At 43.4% G+C, this 23,794-nt stretch overlaps 1 protein-coding gene across 1 annotated transcript in view; it reads left to right on the forward strand.

Moving 5' to 3' along the window:
* NOTCH2 (notch receptor 2) overlaps positions 1 to 23,794 on the forward strand; it is a 141,603-nt gene that overhangs the window by 85,977 nt on the left and 31,832 nt on the right. The window contains exons 13-18 of the mRNA XM_038413057.2: positions 3,558 to 3,750; positions 7,914 to 8,059; positions 11,282 to 11,401; positions 11,518 to 11,670; positions 15,462 to 15,690; positions 20,696 to 20,897. Coding sequence (XP_038268985.1) covers positions 3,558 to 3,750; positions 7,914 to 8,059; positions 11,282 to 11,401; positions 11,518 to 11,670; positions 15,462 to 15,690; positions 20,696 to 20,897 — 1,043 coding nt within the window. The remainder of the gene's footprint in view (positions 1 to 3,557; positions 3,751 to 7,913; positions 8,060 to 11,281; positions 11,402 to 11,517; positions 11,671 to 15,461; positions 15,691 to 20,695; positions 20,898 to 23,794) is intronic.

The following is a 23,794-nucleotide window of genomic DNA, read 5'->3' on the forward strand; positions in this document are numbered from 1 at the left end:
ACTCATATCCAGCTTCTCGTCCACTGTAACCCCTAGGTCCTTTTCTGCAGAACTGCTGCCTAGCCATTCAGTCTCTAGTATGTAGCGGTGCATGGGATTCTTCTGTCCTAAGTGCAGGGCTCTGCACTTGTCCTTGTTGAACCTCATCAGATTTCATAGAATCATAGAATCATAGAATATCAGGGTTGGAAGGGACCCCAGAAGGTCATCTAGTCCAACCCCCTGCTCAAAGCAGGACCAAGTCCCAGTTAAATCATCCTAGCCAGGGCTTTGTCAAGCCTGACCTTAAAAACCTCTAAGGAAGGAGATTCTACCACCTCCCTAGGTAACGCATTCCAGTGTTTCACCACCCTCTTAGTGAAAAAGTTTTTCCTAATATCCAATCTAAACCTCCCCCATTGCAACTTGAGACCATTACTCCTCGTTCTGTCATCTGCTACCATTGAGAACAGTCTAGAGCCATCCTCTTTGAAACCCCCTTTCAGGTAGTTGAAAGCAGCTATCAAATCCCCCCTCATTCTTCTCTTCTGCAGACTAAACAATCCCAGCTCCCTCAGCCTCTCCTCGTAAGTCATGTGCTCTAGACCCCTAATCATTTTTGTTGCCCTTCGCTGTACTCTTTCCAATTTATCCACATCCTTCTTGTAGTGTGGGGCCCAAAACTGGACACAGTACTCCAGATGAGGCCTCACCAGTGTCGAATAGAGGGGAACGATCACGTCCCTCGATCTGCTCGCTATGCCCCTACTTATACATCCCAAAATGCCATTGGCCTTCTTGGCAACAAGGGCACACTGCTGACTCATATCCAGCTTCTCGTCCACTGTCACCCCTAGGTCCTTTTCCGCAGAACTGCTGCCGAGCCATTCGGTCCCTAGTCTGTAGCGGTGCATTGGATTCTTCCATCCTAAGTGCAGGACCCTGCACTTATCCTTATTGAACCTCATTAGATTTCTTTTGGCCCAATCTTCCAATTTGTCTAGGTCCTTCTGTATCCTATCCCTCCCCTCCAGCGTATCTACCACTCCTCCCAGTTTAGTATCATCCGCAAATTTGCTGAGAGTGCAATCCACACCATCCTCCAGATCATTTATGAAGATATTGAACAAAACGGGCCCCAGGACCGACCCCTGGGGCACTCCACTTGACACCGGCTGCCAACTAGACATGGAGCCATTGATCACTACCCGTTGAGCCCGACAATCTAGCCAGCTTTCTACCCACCTTATAGTGCATTCATCCAGCCCATACTTCCTTAACTTGCTGACAAGAATGCTGTGGGAGACCGTGTCAAAAGCTTTGCTAAAGTCAAGAAACAATACATCCACTGCTTTCCCTTCATCCACAGAACCAGTAATCTCATCATAAAAGGCGATTAGATTAGTCAGGCATGACCTTCCCTTGGTGAATCCATGCTGACTGTTCCTGATCACTTTCCTCTCCTCTAAGTGCTTCAGGATTGATTCTTTGAGGACCTGCTCCATGATTTTTCCAGGGACTGAGGTGAGGCTGACCGGCCTGTAGTTCCCAGGATCCTCCTTCTTCCCTTTTTTAAAGATGGGCACTACATTAGCCTTTTTCCAGTCATCCGGGACTTCCCCCGTTCGCCACGAGTTTTCAAAGATAATGGCCAAGGGCTCTGCAATCACAGCCGCCAATTCCCTCAGCACTCTCGGATGCAATTCGTCCGGCCCCATGGACTTGTGCACGTCCAGCTTTTCTAAATAGTCCCTAACCACCTCTATCTCTACAGAGGGCTGGCCATCTCTTCCCCATTTTGTGATGCCCAGCACAGCAGTCTGGGAGCTGACCTTGTTAGTGAAAACAGAGGCAAAAAAAGCATTGAGTACATTAGCTTTTTCCACATCCTCTGTCACTAGCTTGCCTCCCTCATTCAGTAAGGGGCCCACACTTTCCTTGGCTTTCTTCTTGTTGCCAACATACCTGAAGAAACCCTTCTTGTTACTCTTGACATCTCTTGCTAGCTGCAGCTCCAGGTGCGATTTGGCCCTCCTGATATCTTTCCTACATGCCCGAGCAATATTTTTATACTCTTCCCTGGTCATATGTCCAACCTTCCACTTCTTGTAAGCTTCTTTTTTATGTTTAAGATCCGCTAAGATTTCACCATTAAGCCAAGCTGGTCGCCTGCCATATTTACTATTCTTTCGACTCATCGGGATGGTTTGTCCCTGTAACCTCAACAGGGATTCCTTGAAATACAGCCAGCTCTCCTGGACTCCCTTCCCTTTCATGTTAGTCCCCCAGGGGATCCTGGCCATCTGTTCCCTGAGGGAGTCAAAGTCTGCTTTCCTGAAGTCCAGGGTCCGTATTTCTTTTAGCCCAATCCTCTAATTTGTCTAGGTCTCTCTGTATCCTATCCCTACCTTCCAGTGTATCTATCACTCCTCCCAGTTTAGTGTCATCTGCAAACTTGCTGAGGGTGCAATCCACGCCATCCTCCAGATCATTAATGAAGATACTGAAAAAAAAATAGCCCCAGGACCAACTCTTGGGGCACTCCGCTTGATACCGGCTGCCAACTAGACACGGAGCCATTGATCACTACCTGTTGAGTCCAACAATCTACCCAGCTTTCTATCCACCTTATAGTCCATTCATCCAGCCCATACTTCTTATCCTGACCACTCTTGCCTTTGGACCTCCTCTAGCTTTGGGTGCCATGTTAGCCGCCCATTGACCTTCCTGCTGTTGTGCTGTTAAAATACTTCAGCACACTTGTGAATCAGAATATTCCAGTATTCAGGACCTGCAGTTTCCTTCAGGTCAAGGGCTCGAGCTGGAGTGTGAAATAGATGATTCACTTTTTAAGGCCTGGAATGTTGGGTTTTTTTAAACTTATAGTAGTGCCCAATCTATGCCAGTCACTTTGCAGACTCACAGGAAGGAACAGACCCTTGAGGAACTTGCAGTCTAAGAATAGATGGCAAGTAGGCAGAGGTTAGGGAAAATAAGAAGCAGTATACTCTTTGATTTATTATACACAAGATCTAGATGCACTGCAGGCATTATGGCAGGAATGGGTAGTCAAGAAATTCTTAAATGTGGAAAGGGTAACTGCCTATCTGATAAGCCCAGGAAGGTTGCACCAGGCATAGTACAAGTATCAGGGGGTAGCCGTGTTATTTTTGTGGGTACAGACTAACACTGCTGTTAGTAATCTGTTAGTAACAAATAACAAATAAATCTGTTAGTCTTTAAGGTGCCACCAGGCAAAGTACAATTACCTAATTTTCAATCCTCCTAAAGAATGTATATAATTTTGTTCCCGTTGCAATTCTGTTGTAGCTCTCTAACTGTTCCAGAAGACTTATGAGATGTAGATGCTTTGCTCCTGATACCAACACCCACATCTTTCAAAAATGTAGAATGCTTTAAACTCCCATAGGCTTAAATCTGAGTCAAAGCTGTCGTACCTTGCCGTATATTGACTGTGTATTGCTGATGAGTCACTGAATCTTGACAAATGTTCCTGTATGTATGCATGGTAAACTTGTGTGTGAGAAATACTAGTTAACAAGTAATATTCTTTTCAGGTCCAAGGTGTAATATTGATATTGATGAATGCATCTCCAGTCCCTGTCATAATGGTGGAACATGTGTAAATGAAATGAATGGATTTCGGTGTCTGTGTCCTGAAGGTTTTCATCAACCCAGCTGTCACTCACAAGCTGATGAATGTCTTAGTAACCCTTGTGTACATGGAAACTGCACAAATGATGTCAGTGGGTGAGTTCTAGCATCGTGTTTAGTGATTTGAGATCCTCATGTACAAAATGCTATATACATGCGAAGTGTTCAGTAGGCTTGGGCTTTTTGACTATGAAATCTTTATTTTTAAAACCAGTTTCTAAACATTTCTCTCCAGTGTTTTTTATGGAAAAATCTGCCTCAGGTCTTGACCATTGTTGAGTGATAAGAGTAGGAGGGCACTGACACATATGAAGTGTTTCTGTACTTGAAAGTAGTTGGTTTTGATGGGATTTCTTCCTTGCATCTGGAGTGCCATATGCTAAATATGTCATTTGCAATGAAGAAAATTGACCTTTTTGTTCCTGCTTGGTTCTCTCATTGTTTGGTTGCCCTTTGGGCTTATTGTTAATGAGCAGTCCCAGCTACTCTAAACACCTTTGAATTACAGTTTTTCAATAAATACCCTAAATATCATCTGCTGTGAAGATTCTGGTTCTCCCCAGTTTATTTCTTAATTAGACAACTGTCCAAACTTGTTTATATTGCAGCTTATCATGGCCACTTCACAGTCCCCATGGGCTAGCTGCAGCTCACCCCAAGTAGTTTTCATAGAATCATAGAATCATAGAATATCAGGGTTGGAAGGGACCCCAGAAGGTCATCTAGTCCAACCCCCTGCTCAAAGCAGGACCAAGTCCCAGTTAAATCATCCTAGCCAGGGCTTTGTCAAGCCTGACCTTAAAAACCTCTAAGGAAGGAGATTCTACCACCTCCCTAGGTAACGCATTCCAGTGTTTCACCACCCTCTTAGTGAAAAAGTTTTTCCTAATATCCAATCTAAACCTCCCCCATTGCAACTTTTCTGTTCTATTCTAACACAGACCATCTGCCTGGTCATACAATCTTGCCCCTGCCATTCTTTATAGATTCTTATGCGATGCTTATCATCGTAGTATCTGAGCACCTTCTAGTAGTACATTAAGTGCTGTGCCTCACATGTGCTTTGTTCTCTCATCTCTCCTCCGGAGAAAAATTGTGTGTGCAGTGCAGTGCTTAGTTTTGGTAGGGTTTTTAATGTACATTTGGCTGTGTGTTTATATTAGAAAATACAGGTGAAGCATGCTTCGCCCTTGGAGTGGTATGGGATGGTCCTTAGTTCCTGTGTGATTTCTTTCCAAACTCTTGGACTTTCTTGAGAAAGTTCTGCCTGGCACACAGACAAACTTTACCTCAATTCTAAAATGTTTTGTTGTGCCTGAGGAGTAGAGTTGTTAACCCCAGTTTTCATCCTGGATCTTTAGGTCTTCTCTTCGATATTCTGGTTCTGGGCCCTTGTGCACCTTTAAGATAAGGATGAGAACTGGATATTCTAGGGGAAGTCAGCATAGAGAGCAGAAGATATATTTGGTGGGCTTGCGGTATCCCGTATTGTTGAGAGGCACTGCAGTGTTCTGTACTAGCTGGAGTTTCATAGGGGCTGAGAGCTTCATGCCCAGATATATCACATTGTTGCAGTCCAGCCACAGGGTGGTAAAAGCATGTACAACAGGGGCTAGGTCATCATCTGCCAAGATGGGGCGGAGTCTCCTAGCCAACCAGAGATGGTGACACAAAGCATTACTTGCATATGCTGCTAGGTAAGAGCCTAGGGTCAGGGAAGAACATAAGAGCCCTCCTAAACAGACTGAATCAAATAATTGTGAACCTTCAATCAGAGGAGACTGCATTGTGGCTGAAAGCTCCTTCAGAATGCTTTTCTCTGCCCCTAACATCACCTCCGTCTTGTTCGGGTTCAGTTTCAGCCAGCTGTTCTTCATCCATGAGCTGATCTCATCCAAGCACTGGGCCATCTTGGTGGTAGTGGTATATGGTGAAGGATAAATAGAACTGTTGTTGTCGGCATATTACTGGCACAAGAATCTATGTCCTCTTATCTGTTCAGATGGCTCCGTATAGGTGTTGAATAAGACTAGAGAGTGAATTGATCCTTTTGGAACTTCTATAGATGCAGCAATGCAGTTTCCTGTTACTGTTTATGTCCCTACTGGATGGATTTAAACCATTTTAGTGTGCTCCCCTGGACCCATCATGTCTCTTAGGCAGAACTGCAGTATCTCATGGGTGGCCATGGGGAATGCTGCAGAGAGACCCAGGAGGCTGAGATTGGATGTCTGCTCTCTGTCCACTGACAGCAGGAGTTCATCCAGCAGTGCCACTGAAGCAATTTCAGGCCCATATCCTGCCCCGATTCCAGATTGTGCTAGGTCTGGAATATTAGCTTCAGTTAGATGGACATGTAGTTGGCCTTTGGCTAGCGACACTGCGAGCTTGCTCAGGAGTGGGAGATTGATACTAGACGGTGTCCAGCTAGAACCAATGTATCCAGGGCAGGTTTCTTCAATACCGGTCACACTATTGCATGCTTGAAGGAGGAATGGAAGATTCCTTCTCTGACTGAGGCATTGGGTATTTTGGTCAGGAGTGGCACCATGACTCTTTTTCATAAGCCTTGGGTGGGTTCAAGCTCCTTTAGGGTTTCCAGTCTTCCTTAAGGAGTGAACCTGCTGCACTCCTGGAATGCAGGCAGGCTGTTGGTGGTTGAGTACAGGTGGAGAGGGCCCATGTTGTTTGAGAAGCCATTTGTAGTAAGATGAGGCCCTGAAACGTAAGCCCTTGTATCAGAGGCCCAGTATGAGGCCTAAAGCCTGAGCTAAAGCAATGGTCAAGACTTCACTAACATAAAGCAAAGTTAAGCTGTGAGCCAAAGGCAGGCCCTGCTCACAGAAACTGGCAAGGAAAGGGCTGATGCTGCAAGAAGATACATACCGAAAAGGTACTGGACACTAGATATCAGAACACTCCAATACTTGCACATTCCACACACCTAACAAGGAACAAGCTGATCCATCCTAAAGACAGGGGCAAAAGGGTTATATGATGGTAGAGTTGTTTTGTTCGAACCAACATGTACAAGGTGAGAGGCAGCACCTTGCTACGTAGAGGGGTTGTACCTTGTTACGTAGAGGGGTTGCACCTTAATACGTCAGGAGTGATGTGTAACTTGTTTGTACATCCCTGGGGCAGTGTCTTTGTCCTGCCTAGGGGGCAGTGGAGTGTCCATTGTCAGGGAGTACATATGTACTAGCAGATCTCTGATCCGAGAAGCTAAAGACTGTGTTTCGTTTAACAATATACCTGGCTGGGTGCCTTCGTACCTTATTGGAGTCTGTGATCACTGGGGGTTCTCTCGGGGTCTGCTGTGTCAGCTATCTGCGCAGAGCTGAGGCAGCACACAGAGGGAACACATGCACGCAGCTGATTGTTATTCACATTAGATAGAGCACCACGCCGGTGGCATCTGACAACACCGTTCAAATGTGAGTGATCTTTGTAGCACAGAAGGATGATGGTTCTTTGCAGCACTTAGTTCTGGGCTCTGGTGCGAGCTGTAAGCACTCAGGATTGATTAACCTGTTTACCACCCTGGATAGCTCCTTAGGGCAGCTACTATGGAAGCTCATAGGAAGATTCTCTTGATCTGTAATGCAGCCTCAGCCTAGGCTTAGAGAAATTCTTTCTCTCAACCTTCCTTTTCTGCCATCATCACTTGAGTTTCTGCCCCTCTTCATTTGGCACAGGATGCCAGAAAAACAAGGAGATCTGTGTGGGTGATGTGACGGGAGGGGCATTGTGTTAGTGGTTGAGGCTAGAGTGGAAAGATAATGATTCACAAGATCCTTGATTCCTTGTCCTGTGAATGGAGTGCTGCTGTCCTTTATTAAGCTTTGGAATTTGGTGGAGTGGATTGCCACTTCTCTTGGCTGCTTTCATCTGGAATCGCTTCACTTCATCAGCTCTCTCTATTTGGATTTGAAAACCATCTTTCTTCCTTGCTTGTACCTTGTCATTTCTTTAGCTTCTACTAAACATTTTGAGATGGCTTGCCAAGAAAAGCGTGATGTGGAAAAAAGCTGTATTTTATTAAGATAACTAATACTGGGCATGTAGCTTTAAAGATTGGGTTGGTTTTAATATTAAGGAAATTGTATCACTGGTGTGACTAAGGTAAAAATGATTCATGAACCTTTCTAACGAAAAATCATCTCCATGTCCCTCCCCTTTCAGGTTATCTACCTGCCTAATCTTGTGGATAGAACAGTTGCTTCAGAATTGTACTGAAACATGCTATTTTCTTTCAGATACATATGTCTCTGTGACACTGGTTGGGTTGGAACAGACTGTGAAGTGGAAGAGAACGCATGTCTGTCAAACCCGTGCCAGAATGGAGGAATTTGTGACAGTCTGGTGAATGGATACAGATGTACCTGCAGGAAAGGATTCAAAGGTGAACTTGAAGGATGACTTTTTGAGCTCTGTTGTCTTCCATTTTATTGCATCTTAGTGCAACAATCTTCTTACTAAACTAAATGAAACATGAGGGATAATCTCAATACCATTCTCTGAAATTTAAAATTCAAGTGATATTTGAATTGAAAATAATCTGATAATAAAGGCATGATACAATTAGAGGTATAATTCCTGTTGAAAAATAGTGTTTGTAAATCTATTACAAAGAGCAGGGAGTTTCTCCATAATTATGGTTCAGACTTGTTCTCTATTAGAGCACCAATTTTGGCACTCCCTCTAAATTAAAAGCCCTTTCCACTGCAGATATTAGAAGTCTGACCTATGGCCTCCTCAGGCATTTTTCCCACATTGGAGGTGATTTACACAATTAACTCTTGAGCAATGGGACTCATAAGAATTTTCACCACATTAACACCTATTAACTATTTCCACACCTCTTGTCTTAAAAGTGGCTAATTAACTTAATTGAAAAGGTCTTGACAAGGTTTAGCGCACTGAACTGGTTTTTTAACCAGAGTATGTGACTGATGAATTAGGAACATAAAAATGGCCTGTCCGACAGTTGACTTTGAAAGCCCAAATAATTTAAGACTATGTCAAAAACACTTGAACCACAAGCTGGAAATGCGTAGAAATTTAATGTAGACTACAGAGCACATGTTCTGTCTTCAGAGCACTCAGTAAGCAGATGGTCTCATTCTGTACCCTATGAAGTTTTATAGTGGTTTTCAGGAGTAGCCCAGTGTGGAGAACATTGCAAAATACAGTCTTCCAGTGACAAAGGCAAAGATACTTGTGGAGATGGTGATATCTGGAAAAATCATAATGTTCTTGCTGAGGCAAATGAAAGCACTCCTGACCATTTAGAGTGATCAGACGTCCTGATAATATTGGGACCGCCCTGCTATTAGGGGCTTTGTCTTATATAGGCAACTATACCACCCAGCCCCTGAAAAACAAGTGTCCCGATTTTTTACACTTGCTCTCTGATCACCCTTTGACCACTGGTGCTGTCAAGGGGCAGCTGTAAATCCAACCAGAGTCAGAAGCAGCCTCAGCATAGCAGGCTGGACTAGCTGACCTATTGGAGTCCCTTCCAGCCCCATGTTTCTCTGAATATGGAGAGCAGACCCAATCAATTACAGGAGCTTGTATGTTGAGCACCAGATATTTTTACCATTCCGCAGCGGTGGCATTTGCCACAGAAACACATTCCTTGCTATGTTTCAGAGTAGCAGTTGTGTTAGTCTGTATTCACAAAAAGAAAAGGAGTACTTGTGGCACCTTAGAGACTAACACATTTATTTGAGCAAAAGCTTTCGTGAGCTACAGCTCACTTCATCGGATGCATTGCTGTGAAAGCTAAACTTTCACTTAAATGTGCAGTGTGTTGCAAACAAAAATGAACAGCTTTTAAGAGTCTGCATGTGACTTGGCTTGTTTAGTTTCTTCTGATAATCCCATCACATACGCAGACCTGGCCAAACATCAAAAGGGTGAGAAAAGAGGAAAATGTAAAATGTCAGAACTGAAAAGTATAGCAGGAACGTAATCCTAGCAGAAGAGGAAATAAAAGGATGGGAAGTAAGGGAATAATAACAGGAGAGCAGTATACTAAAACTGTGCCTAACCCCCAGCGTCATGAGTATGGGGTCTGTCTGAGTGAATCCCCTCAAGTGCCAGGCCTCGTGACTTTACCTACCCTGGGGGGAATTTTGCAGTTTTCCGTTTTTTAGACTGGGCCCTGAGCTACGGCTCCCTGTGTATCTGCTTTTATAACGCTGCAATTTGGGCACCTGTCAGGAGTCTGTGCCCAGCAGTGTACAGTGATCAAACAGTCTTCTTAAAACCAAAGTATTGTTTATTTTTAGCCGTAGAAACAAAACATTTAAAGAAAGGGATTTTAAAACAATAAACAGTCTGCATACACCTATCCTACCCAAAAGCTTGCCATCTCAATGTCTTCAGACACCCCCAGTGAGGCCTGTGTATCTCAGGCTGGTTCCCCTGAACAACCTCTACCTCTCTCTTGGGGGAGAAACCCTTTTAAAAAAAATATTCTTTTTTCTTCTGTGTTCCCACACTTTGATCTGTCTGATGAAATGGGTCTTTCAGGTTAACTGGAAGGTCAAAATCAACAACACTCTTAGCTCTGGCATTGGCTCTTAACCACTCTGAAGTGTCTGCCAGGTAGTAGTCATTCTTTTCCTTCCTGCTAAGTTTTTCCCTAAAGGCACTCTATTGAGTTAACACAATATAGAGATATAGTAAACATCCTAATAAGCAAGACAGTTAAATATGGACCCTGACAATTGTAAAGGCACTCTGGGGCAAATCACTAATGAATTTAGTTTATGTAGTTAAAGCTGGTGAAACTGGTTGTGACGGATTTGGAGCTGTTCATGGATACAGCATGTTGGCTTGGCGGTTAAGATGTTTACTCTCTTGGATTCCTGCCATCTGGGGAGGGTTATAAAAGGATAGGGGAAGCTGGTTCCTTGGTGGAAGTATGTGTCTTCTTCCCTCCCAGCTGGTTGGAGGCTAGGAAGCCTTGGAGAGTGGTTAGCCAGTAGTTTGAAAGGAGATTTTTTTCCTTCTTTAAATAAAGCGAGTCCTGATGAAAGATGTGAAGAGCCCTGTAGTTGGGACTTTATTTTTCCATCCCTGGCTGCTGGATCTGCACATCAACTTCAGTGGACGCTCTTAAGATACATTCATGTATACTGTCATATTAATTTTTCAACACCAATTCAAAGGTTGCTTCTGTAGAAAACAAGGACATGTGGTAGGAGATCCTAACTCCTCTAATTGTGGATATTCCATTACTAGGATTTTTTTTATCCCTGACTGAATCTATTAAATGCTGCCATCTCTCCACTACTAACCTGCTCAAAGCCTGTCTAGGTCACCCAGAGGATCCTCTCTAAACCTGCTATCTGCTCCAGACCCATCCCCCTGGGTGACTGACTGCTGTAGCCTCCTGTCCTCCTTCCCCCAAAATACCTCAGATTATTTGGGTCACAGTGATTTAACCACCTCTTCTATCCAACACCAGATAGAACAGCAGTGATCTTCCCCTCCTCCAGCATGGATTACAGTCCACTTCCCTTTGAATAATCTTTGGGTTATAATCTCTTCATTCTTCCTTCTTAGGTATAACAAGCCCTTAACAATTTGCCCCTCTGGTTTCCTCTTGTAGGAGTGAACTGCCAGCTCGTGCTGTCTCCCTGCTCTCCTGATCCATGTGAGAACTCTGGAATCTGCCAAGAATCTCCTGACCCAGAGGGCTACATCTGCCAATGTGCTGCTGGCTGGGAAGGTAATGGGATGGGAAGGGACACTCTTCCATTCTGAGTTTAAGCAGCAACATAACTGCAGTTGCATCACTGGAATCTTAACCTCCAAGGTCTTGTTCTCAAACCTTTCTTGTTTCAGGTCAAAGATGTACAGTGGATATAGACGAGTGTGTGTCAAAGCCTTGCAAGAATCATGCTGTGTGCTATAACACTCAAGGCAGTTACTTGTGTGTATGCCGCCCAGGCTTCACTGGAGGAGACTGTGATAGCAACATAAATGACTGCCTTTCAAGTGAGTGCAGAATGGCTAGTTCTCTGAAACAGGCAATTTCCTATTTGCCCTAGAAACAACTTTGCTGTGGTACTGATGACTGCTATTGGTAGATGCACGTAACAGTTTCTATTATTATCCTTTATTTCAAACATGTTCAACTTTGTGAAACTTCCATTTTTGGAGATGAAATGCCATTTGCTTGCTCTCTGATGGAAGCTGGCTGTAGTATTTAAAACAGTAGGAGTTATGCTCAAGTTTTGAATGTAAAAGTGTAAAAATGTTCTACACACGTTCATAAGGAACACCATCAAATTGAGATTCACATCTGTCTGAAAATGTTGTGCCTACTGAAGTGAAAGTAACATCTTAGATAACCAGAAGTAAAGAAACTAACTATACCGTCAGATTTTTCTCTTCCTGAACCCATCCTTTATAAATGACAGAGGAACAGAAAAACACTTCATGTTTTTTGGGAAGATTTGTGTTTAAAAGTTCACGTTTTACAGCTTTACAGAGCTGTATCATAAACTGAATTTTCTTAAATTAGTGAATTATTTTAAAAATTGACAATGTCCTTTTAAGAAAGTTTCATTTTTTTGCAGAAATAGCTCAGACAAATAGCAAAGAGCTAAGCTTTCAGGAAAATGATTTAAGTGTATGAAGTTTGTAAATAGGGTTCTAAACATGTATGGTAGTAATATTCACCCAAAGGAGATTAGTGATTCTCCAGATCCATCTCTCAAATGCTGTTGCAGAGACAGATTTAGCATCTCTGGTTCAGCCTCTTCTTTTGAATGTCTTCTTCTGAACAAAGAGATAGAAAAGAGAGTCAGTATTAATAAAATGTTATTTTGATTTGGTGTACCGATCTTGTAGACTTGTCTACTGGAATGATGACTTTAGATGGTTAGCTCTGTCCCTGTCCTGGATGCCAATGTAAAATGACACTTGTATATGCTACATTTAAAAATGTATTTGTCTTGCCCGTTTTGATAGTTATAAAATTTCTCTCAGTTCTTAAGTATTCTTCCCTGTCTCATGGTAAAGTCAGGAGACTTGTCTAACACATATCCCTATTCATTAAAACACACCCAGCAAGGAATTAAGAGACTTTGCGAACTTCTCCAAATGAAGTGGGCTATGGTAGTAATGAAAACTTTCCTCCTGTGGGGCCAAGAGTGTTTTTAACCCCAGAACCAAATAACCTATCCAATAGTGGGGCCAAAGTGGTGAGCTGAGTCCCCTGAACTTGTTTGTAGATATGTTGGGCAGACAACTGGAATGTCCAGCTTTCAGCTGCAGTCATAAAGGGCTGGCTGCCATAGGCACAGTCCTTTATAGCTGCCAAGGGTCTGGCTTTTATGTCCTTGTCTCTGCAATAGTCCGATGAGCTTTAAATGGGTGCAGGTGTTCCCTCTTACACTGCAGACTTTAAAGGTATGAAGATAATTCTCAAATGGTGAATCCTTGGATGCACATTGTGTAATCTTTAATTCCATAATTAAAGCCTCTGTCTTAATGCACCTGCACAAGAAGACAGAATACAAATTGTACTGAAGTTTAGTATTTCTTCACTAGAGTTTCTAACTGTGCAGCCTTAATTTTGCTTTTCATTTTTGAAATGGGTATTGTGGCAGTATAGATCAACTTCCTATTGTGCTAGGTGCTCTCCAAATGTAACAAAGATGTTCCTTGCCCCAAAGATCTTACAATCTAAATATAAGGCAACAGGTGGATGCAGGCAGGGGAGCACAAGAAAACAGTGAGCATGTGTGGTGAGCAGGCTGTGGTCTCAGCACAACAGCTGCCTAGCTGTTACATTTTTTCTTAGGAATAATGGCAAGTAGGAACTTGAAGGATGATGAGGTAGCTTTGCAGGTGGTTATGGGAAGCTCCGGCTATATGTCAGGGGTTGCATGGGAGAAAGAACGAAGGTGCTTGATTGAAATTGTATAAAGTGTTTTGAAGGCTGGCATCATTGGCAGAGTGGAGGTGGGAGCTGACATCTCGATGGCATGAGAGATGAAAGGTTGGCTAGGGCTAGGCCTTGAAAGTGATGATCAGCAGTTGGCTTGTGATGGAAAAGGTTGAGCCAGTGGGAGGGAGACAAATAGAGAGATGAAAAGGTCAGAGCAACAGAGCTAGGAAAATGGTCTTTGCAGCAGCAACACTGTGAATGGACAGAAGGGGGGGATTGTCCAGGCTGGAGAAGAGAAGGTTGCAGGGAACGAGTACCTGGACAAGACTTTTAGCTATTCTGATGGATAGGAAAGGGCTGAGTTGAAGAACATACCCAGGTTATGGATCTGAGTGACAGGGAGGTGTGCGGGTCTTTCAGTGCCCCTATGGGGAGCACCCTGCCTCAGTGGTGCTTCTGAGGGCAACCTTACCGCACTAGACAGCAGCATGGGTGATGCTGGATCAAATCTCAGCACAGGTGTATTCAGAATCACAGTGTCTGAGGAAGGGGCTTTGTTGTCTAGAAGCCTGGACAGGGTGCTATCAGGACAGAGAAGCTACCTTTGGTTGTGTTGTCTGTTATAGAAGTTTGGGTTGTGAGGGGGAAGGGTTGAGATTTAGTGCTCATGAAGGGAATGGGACCAGAGCTTGGGCGTTGGTTTTGTTTTGGGTGAATGAGAACCTTGTAAAATAAACCTAAATTCCCAGAAGTATTTTCTTGATCAGAGCCTCATGTAAAGTTTCGCCCTTTATGGGATAATCCTAAAGAATTAATGATTTGGAGGATGGCATAGATTGCATCCTCAGCAAGTTCGCAGATGACACTAAACTGGGAGGAGTGGTAGATAGGCTGGAGGGTAGGGATACGATAGAGAGGGACCTAGACAAATGAGAGGATTGGGCCAAAAGAAATCTGATTAGGTTCAACAAGGACAAGTGCAGTGTCCTGCACTTAGGATGGAAGAATCGCATGCACTGCTACAGACTAGGGACCGAGTGGCTAGGCAGCAGTTCTGCAGAAAAGGACCTAGGGGTTACAGTGGACGAGAAGATGGATATGAGTCAATAGTGTGCCCTTGTGACCAAGAAGCCTAACAGCATTTTGGGCTGTATAAGTAGGAGCATTGCCAGCAGACCGAGGGACGTGATCATTCCCTTCTATTCGGCATTGGTGAGGCCTCATCTGGACTACTGTGTCCAGTTTTGGGCCCCACACTACAAGATGGATGTGGAAAAATTGGAAGGAGTCCAGCGTAGGGCAACAAAAATGATTAGGGGGCTGGAGCACATGACTTATGAGGAGAGACTGAGGGAACTGGGATTATTTAGTCTGCAGAAAAGAAGAAGGAGTGGGGATTTGATAGCTGCTTTCAACTACCTGAAAGGGGGTTCCAAAGAGGATGGATCTAGACTGTTCTCAGTGGTACCGGATAACAGAACAAGGAGTAATGGTATCAAGTTGCAGTGGGGGAGGTCTAGGTTGGATATCGGGAAAAACTTTTTCACTAGGAGGGTGGTGAAGCACTGGAATGGGTTACCTAGGGAGGTGGTGGAATCTCCTTCTTTAGAGGTTTTTAAACTCAGGCTTGACAAAGCCCTGGCTGGGATGATTTAGTTGGGGGTTGGTCCTGCTTTGAGCTGGGGATTGGACTCCTGACCTCCTGAAGTCCCTCCCAACCCTGAGATTCTATGAATTCAAATTATGTTCCTGATATAGATTGGGTCAAAAAAGTGTGTAAAAAGGCACTTGTTTTTGAAATTGTGTAGCCCTTTTGCATAAGTGCAGCTGAACCTGGCCCTGCCACAGTATTTCTATATCCATTGTAATACATAGTGTGTTGTTATTGCAGATCCCTGCCAGAATGGAGCTTCGTGTGTGGATGGGGTGAACTCTTTCTTATGCACCTGTTTGCCTGGGTTCCAGGGGGATAAGTGTCAGACAGATATAAATGAATGTCTGAGTGAACCATGCAAGAATGGAGGCACCTGCACGGACTATGTCAACAGCTACACCTGCAAGTGTCAGGCAGGGTTTGAGGGGACCCACTGTGAGAACAACATTGATGAGTGTACTGAGAGGTAAGTATATGTTTAAATATGGAGAGAGGGAGAGAATAGAGACAGAATGCTGTCCAGTGGCTTAAGGCAATCATGTTCAGGAACAACCCTGGGGACTGCTGTTTTCCTGCCTGGTGGTGTTGGGACAAGCTTGAGCCTCAAAGACCACGGATGCTTGCCTAGCTTGTGCTTGCAAGAAGGCTATGCTCTCCAAAGGTACCAACTCAGATAGAACTGCACGTCTGGGTCTGTGCTTATTGTGCAAGTCCAGGTGGCAAATCCCATAGTTCAGAAGTTTTGGCCCACTGTAACCAGTTACCAGTAGGTTGTGCGCCTTGTCATGTGGGTGTGAATATCGCCCCCTTCCATTTTGTGATCAGTACCTCCTTGATTCCGCTCAACAAAGGAGCTTCGGTTGGTGACCCAGTTCCACAGGGAGACACACTTCCAATGCTCTTGCATTTAGTTAATCTTGTCTCTCTTGTACTCAGCTGAGAAGCATGCAGCCTAGTATATTAAGGAAATTGGCTAAAACTTATTGAACCATCCACTTCATATTTTTGAAATACAATGGACTACTGGGAAGGTACCAGCAGTCTGGAAAGCAAATGAGTTTACATTTACAATGGAGATTTATGCATAAGATTGCCACATGTGACTGGGTTTTTTTGGTTAGGATTGGTTTATTGGTAGAATTACTAAATTAGTGGGTAAAAGGAATATCATAGATGTAAAATAAAGTATTTGCCATTGTCTCAGTGTAACTTGAAAAATTAATTCAAATTGTCTTGGATAGGATCACTGTTCTATGGATTGAAAAGTTAAGACTAAACAAATGAGATTGATTAACCCTGTACCAAGCTGGGGGGCGGGGAGGGTTACTGGTGGGATAATACAGGCATTGGGGGTGGGCCTGATGTTTTTTAACATGTTTGTGAGGAGGGAGTTTGTGAGTTGTGATTGTGAGGAGGGAGTTTACCACTATTGAAATGTGCAGATGGAGCTAAAAAGGAGTTGTCAATACTGAGGAGGACAGAGAAAATACAGACTGAACTAGAGAACTCAGGATTATGGGCTGAAAATAGTGGAAGCTAATTAAAAAATAGAGGAACTATTAAGAGCTTATGAAGAGGCAACTAGGAGGCTTGGGACATAACTTCTCAAATGTTGTATCTGGAAGAGTGTAAGCATCAAGGAGAGGAACTGAGCAGAACTAACTTGGAGTAATGGGACCAAAATTAAGACAACTTAAACTGGGGGAAAATCTTCCTGAGAGATGTATTAGTCATCAGTTCCCAAACTTTATTGGTTCATATACATGTGACATTCTCCTCTGGTGTTATCTGGACCGGTGATCTGCTAGGTCACTACAATCTTTGACTCTGGGAGCCAGCCTTACCCTGCTCTGCTGTGAGAACCCCCCACTCCTGAGCTGTTCATGCACAGCCTCTGGCATGTAAACTGCTCCTTGGATTGTGCAACCGAATGACACTAGCCAATATCTCTGGCCTCAGACACAACCTTAAGAACCTCTATCTTGCAGTCTCCAGTTATGCTCACTGGACACTGCAAGCTTATGTGAGTTTGTTAATTTAACAAATAAATTGACATATACCAGGCTTCTTATCTCAAGAGGAGTCTCTGACACGCTTCAAACCAAATGCACTGCGTTAGGTTGAATAAACAAACAAATGTATTAACTATGAAAGATAAATTTTAAGTGATTATAAGTCAAAGCATAACAGGTCGGATTTGGGCAAATGAAATAAAAGCAAAACGCATTCTAAGCTGATCGTAACACTTTCAGTGCCCTTACAAACTTAGATGCTTCTCACTACAGGCTGGCTGGTTGCCCTTCAGCCAGGCTCTCCCCTTTGATCAGCGCTTCAGTCGCTTAGTGTTGTGTCTGTAGATGTACGTGGAAGAAAGAGAGAGAGCATGGCAAATGTCTCACCCTTTTATCATGTTCTTTCTTCCCTCTTGGCTTTGTCTCCACCCCCTTCAGAGTCAGGTGAGCATTACCTCATTGCAGTCCCAAACTGGCTAAAGGAAGGGGGGTGACTCACTCGAGAGTCCAACAGATCCTTTTGTTGCTGCCTAGGCCAGCGTCCTTTGTTCCTGTGGGCTGGGCTGGGTTTGTGAAGTGTGAACTGCCTCTCTGCTCTTGGAGAGTTTTTGCCTGGGCTTATTTTAAGCCATAAGGATACATTTTCAGCCTCATAACTATGTCCATGAAATTATAACCTATAAACTTACTATAACATTACTGTAACAACAATGCTCAGTGCATCATAAGACTTCTGAAGACACCCAACATGACAAACTTTGCATTGGATACCACACAATCATTTTACAAAGATGAACGTGGGGGTGCTGGGTGTTCCCCCGAGGTACAGAGCGTCACAATGCCATCTTTCTTAAAAACAAACAAACTTACGTTTGAAATACCACATGCAGATTTTTCCATTTTGTGGACATTTATTTTAGCTCTTCATAAGTGTGACTTTTGTATTTCCAGACTGTGTAGTAAAATAAATGCCTAGGGAAGCCTAAAATGTTCTATTAACATAGATACATAATGCTGAAGGGCATAACAAAATTTCAAAGCTCTGCCCGAGCAAAGTGCCTCTCTCTGGGCTTGTCTACACTATGCAGCTTTTAGCGACAAAGTCACTAAAAGTCAGCATGTCTGAATGCTCCTTTGCAGTATTTTGTTGGCACTTTGGCCGACAAAATACTTCCAGCGCTCCTGCCGACAAAGCCACGTTCACACTGCCACTTGCGTCGGCAAAACTTTTGTCTTTCGCGGAGGTTTTTTTTAAGTACCTGTGAAAGACAAAAGTTTTGGCAACACCTGTGCAGTGTAGACATACCCTCTTTCTCAACCAAAAGTCACAGAGCTGCACTTTGTTGAATTTGAGTTTGAATCCACCATCACATGACAATCACCTCTTCCTTTCCCTTTGCTGAGAAGCCACCTGACAGGGTATTGTTTTGTATTGAAAATGGGTCCCAGATCCATTTCTCACTTGTTACACTGGTGGGAGAGTTTTCATTAAACTAGGTTACCAAATTCAGGCATTTTTCTCTGATCTCAGGAGAGAGGTCAGGATGAATTTTGTGGAGAAGTTTTTGATGATCGCTTCCCAGTTCATATCTCCCAACTGAAAATAAGCATGAGTTCAACACTCAGGTTTTAATAAAACCTTTAAAGCCTGATCCAGAATCACTATCAGATTGACAGGCATTTTTAGCAAGTAGTGCCTCACAATGAATACAGCAGCAAGTGAACTTAGCATTAGGTGCCAGTTGAATTTTTGCCAAAGCACCACCAAATTTCCCAGTCAGGGCGTAAGGTCTGTCAGAGCACACAAATGCAATTTTGCCACTGTACACCATTTGCTATGATAAACTCATTCAGTTTGTTAAATTTCTTCTACCATTGAACATCTTGATAGAGATTCAAAAAACAAGAATTCTTTAACTGGTGTTTCTGATTCAAACATGATTCAATTGACAAAAGTTGGAGGCATTGGAGGGAATTTAAAGAAAAGCAGCAAAACTAGTAATAGGATAGATAGGCAAAAGGCATTGATGTGAGGAAAGTTTAAAGGAATTACATATGTAAAACTTGGCTAGGTGCAATAAAAGTGACTCTGTCTACAAAACACAACCAAAAGCTGTGTATACCTGGGAAGCAGCAGTATTACTGAGGAGTAATAGAATCAAATATAGATGAGGAAAATTTAGGTTAATAAGAGATTTAACCTTCTTGAATAGTCTCTCTAGACAAGCAATGGAATCTTTACTGCTTGAGTTATTTAAAGCTTCAGAGGCCAGGGCTTTGTTCTGCAAATGTAGAGTAGGGGTCACTCCTATGTGTTCTGGAGTCCATAGCCAGATGTTGCAGACTCAGGGAGCAAAATATGGTTTGGTGTCTCTGCTCCCCAAAGCACACATGGTGCTCTCTGGTCTGAGAAACCTGCCTCACAAACTTGTCTTTGATCAGCAAAATAGACTGAGCTTCAGTCTAAAAGGTGACTTGGTACTTATACACTGTGATCTACATGGAAAGGAGAATTCGAACAAAGGGCGAACAAGAGCCAGTTGCTTGGAAGCAGAAGCTAGATAAATTCAAACTGGAAATAAGATGCACCTTTTAAAGTGAGGGTAATTAACCAGGAACAATTTATCCAGGGATATAGTGGATTCTCCATCAATTTGTCTTTAAATTGAGATTGGGTGTGTCTCCAGAGAAATGCTTCTAGCTCAGCCAGAAGTCATGGGCTTGACGCAGGAATCACTTGGTCAAAGATGCAGAGAGTAAGGCCAGAAGAGACCAACCATTATAATCATCTAGTCTGACCTGCTGTATAACACAGGCCATAGAATTTCAGGTTTCATAGTAGCAGCCGTGTTAGTCTGTATTTGCAAAAAGAAAAGGAGTACTTGTGGCACCTTAGAGACTAACAAATTTATTAGAGCATAAGCTTTCGTGAGCTACAGCTCACTTCATCGGATGCATTTGGTGGAAAAAACAGAGGGCTCTGTTTTTTCCACCAAATGCATCCGATGAAGTGAGCTGTAGCTCACGAAAGCTTATGCTCTAATAAATTTGTTAGTCTCTAAGGTGCCACAAGTACTCCTTTTCTTTTTTCATAGAATTTCACCAACTCTAACCCCACCACCATGAGAACCCTCCTCTGCCTAAATAGCACTAGTTCCTCTGTATTTTGGTCACATGGTTACACATTGGTATGGAATGCCTCTGCCCATGCTGAACCCTAGTCTCTGGAGAACTAGGCTAGTGGCTCTAGCACAGCACAAAATTCACAGTATGACAAACAGTGGAGTGGACTGACAAAGCCATAGTAAGTATGCTGTAGGCCCACCAAGGGACAGAGCAGATGATCCAATCCAGCTATTTATCTCTCTATTGTCTGTATCCTATACAAAATCTTTGGCTGTCGGTTAACTTACATTTTGTTGTAGCTGAGTTTTGTTTTCATGCTTATTTGTTTTTCAGTTCTTGTTTCAATGGAGCCACTTGTGTGGATGGGATCAACTCCTTTTCCTGCCAGTGCCCGGTGGGGTTCACTGGGACCTTCTGCCTGGTGGAAATTAATGAATGTGATTCCTATCCTTGTTTGAACAAAGGGACTTGTGTGGATAGCCTGGGGACCTACCAGTGCATCTGTCCCTTGGGTTACACTGGGAAAGACTGCCAAGTAAGTGGCATTGAGTTCAGACTGTTACAGCAATTATTTTGTCTGGTCCGTTCTCACTTAACATTTTCATTTGAACTGTTACACAGCAGAAACAGTGTACAGCTGGTGTAGACACAGCTCACTGTGTCTAGTACTTTTTGGGTAACAAAGCCCACAATTAGCTGTAGTTACTATATTGTAACTTTCCTGGTAACTATGCCCTAGTCCACACTGCAAACTTATATTGGTATAACTATGTCACTCAGGAGTATGGATTTTCCACACCCCTGAGTGACGTATACCGACCTAACCCCTGGCGTAGACAGCGCTATGTCGATGGGAGGGCTTCTCACATCGACACAGCTACTGCCTCTTAGGGAGGTGGATTACCTACGCTCTCCATTCGCCTTAGGTAGCATTTTCACTGGCAGTTGCGCCGCTGCAGCACTATAAGTGAAGACAAGCCCTATGATAGATGCACTTGTGAGATCTCAAACAAACTAAATTTTTCCACAAAAAGCTAATCAAGGTGACTGGAACAAACATCCTGTCTGGATCACAAACAATCAAAGGAACTCTTGTACGGGAATAATTGACATGATCATCCAGTGCGTTAGATTCAGTAAGACTAAAATAGCACAATGAAGCAGTTTTGAATTCAGTAAGTGTGGTTTCCCATTGTACAGTACCTGTAATAAACGTCAAAGCTGCTGCTCTGTTCTGCAAAAGATTCAGCAGTGATTACCAGACATCTCTGCATGAATTTGATTTAACATGACTGAAGTTTAAGGAAGTGGTAGGAAGCAAGCAATTGCACTGAGTTAATCAAAACTGATAACGCTGATAACATTCAAACAGTGTTTGAATTTTACTTACGAAAGGATTCGTGCTTATCTCAGTCTTGCCACTCAGTTCTTTTAAGTGCAGAAAATCTATTTGTATTAGTTCAAAATCAAATTTGTCATTGAATGAAACTTGGCTTATTGACATGGACGTAGAGTACTAAGTTACATTCTGCCAGTAAGATATTTGTGATGCTACTAAAAAAGAAAAGGAGTACTTGTGGCACCTTAGAGACTAACAAATTTATTAGAGCATAAGCTTTCGTGAGCTACAGCTCACTTCATCGGATGCATTTGGTGGAAAAAACAGAGTAGAGATTTATATACACACACACAGAGAACATGAAACAATGGGTTTATCATACACACTGTAAGGAGAGTGATCACTTAAGATAAGCCATCACCAACAGCAGGGGGGGGAAGGAGGAAAACCTTTCATGGTGACAAGCAGGTAGGCTAATTCCAGCAGTTAACAAGAATATCAGAGGAACAGTGGGGGGTGGGGTGGGAGGGAGAAATACCATGGGGAAATAGTTTTACTTTGTGTAATGACTCATCCATTCCCAGTCTCTATTCAAGCCTAAGTTAATTGTATCCAGTTTGCAAATTAATTCCAATTCAGCAGTCTCTCGTTGGAGTCTGTTTTTGAAGCTTTTTTGTTGAAGTATAGCCACTCTTAGGTCTGTGATCGAGTGACCAGAGAGATTGAAGTGTTCTCCAACTGGTTTTTGAATGTTATAATTCTTGACGTCTGATTTGTGTCCATTCATTCTTTTACGTAGAGACTGTCCAGTTTGGCCAATGTACATGGCAGAGGGGCATTGCTGGCACATGATGGCATATATCACATTGGTAGATGCGCAGGTGAAGGAGCCTCTGATAGTGTGGCTGATGTGATTAGGCCCTATGATGGTATCCCCTGAATAGATATGTGGACAGAGTTGGCAACGGGCTTTGTTGCAAGGATAGGTTCCTGGGTTAGTGGTTCTGTTGTGTGGTGTGTGGTTGCTGGTGAGTATTTGCTTCAGATTGGGGGGCTGTCTGTAAGCAAGGACTGGTCTGTCTCCCAAGATCTGAGAGAGCGATGGCTCGTCCTTCAGGATAGGTTGTAGATCCTTGATGATGCGTTGGAGGGGTTTTAGTTGGGGGCTGAAGGTGATGGCTAGTGGCGTTCTGTTGTTTTCTTTGTTGGGCCTGTCCTGTAGTAGGTGACTTCTGGGTACTCTTCTGGCTCTGTCAATCTGTCAAACAGATTGACAGAGCCAGAAGAGTACCCAGAAGTCACCTACTACAGGACAGGCCCAACAAAGAAAACAACAGAACGCCACTAGCCATCACCTCAGCCCCCAACTAAAACCCCTCCAACGCATCATCAAGGATCTACAACCTATCCTGAAGGACGAGCCATCGCTCTCTCAGATCTTGGGAGACAGACCAGTCCTTGCTTACAGACAGCCCCCCAATCTGAAGCAAATACTCACCAGCAACCACACACCACACAACAGAACCACTAACCCAGGAACCTATCCTTGCAACAAAGCCCGTTGCCAACTCTGTCCACATATCTATTCAGGGGATACCATCATAGGGCCTAATCACATCAGCCACACTATCAGAGGCTCCTTCACCTGCGCATCTACCAATGTGATATATGCCATCATGTGCCAGCAATGCCCCTCTGCCATGTACATTGGCCAAACTGGACAGTCTCTACGTAAAAGAATGAATGGACACAAATCAGACGTCAAGAATTATAACATTCAAAACCAGTTGGAGAACACTTCAATCTCTCTGGTCACTCGATCACAGACCTAAGAGTGGCTATACTTCAACAAAAAAGCTTCAAAAACAGACTCCAACGAGAGACTGCTGAATTGGAATTAATTTGCAAACTGGATACAATTAACTTAGGCTTGAATAGAGACTGGGAATGGATGAGTCATTACACAAAGTAAAACTATTTCCCCATGGTATTTCTCCCTCCCACCCCACCCCCCACTGTTCCTCTGATATTCTTGTTAACTGCTGGAATTAGCCTACCTGCTTGTCACCATGAAAGGTTTTCCTCCTTCCCCC

This window comes from Dermochelys coriacea, chromosome 8 (assembly GCF_009764565.3).
Source record: "Dermochelys coriacea isolate rDerCor1 chromosome 8, rDerCor1.pri.v4, whole genome shotgun sequence".
Taxonomy (NCBI): Eukaryota; Metazoa; Chordata; order Testudines; family Dermochelyidae; genus Dermochelys; species Dermochelys coriacea.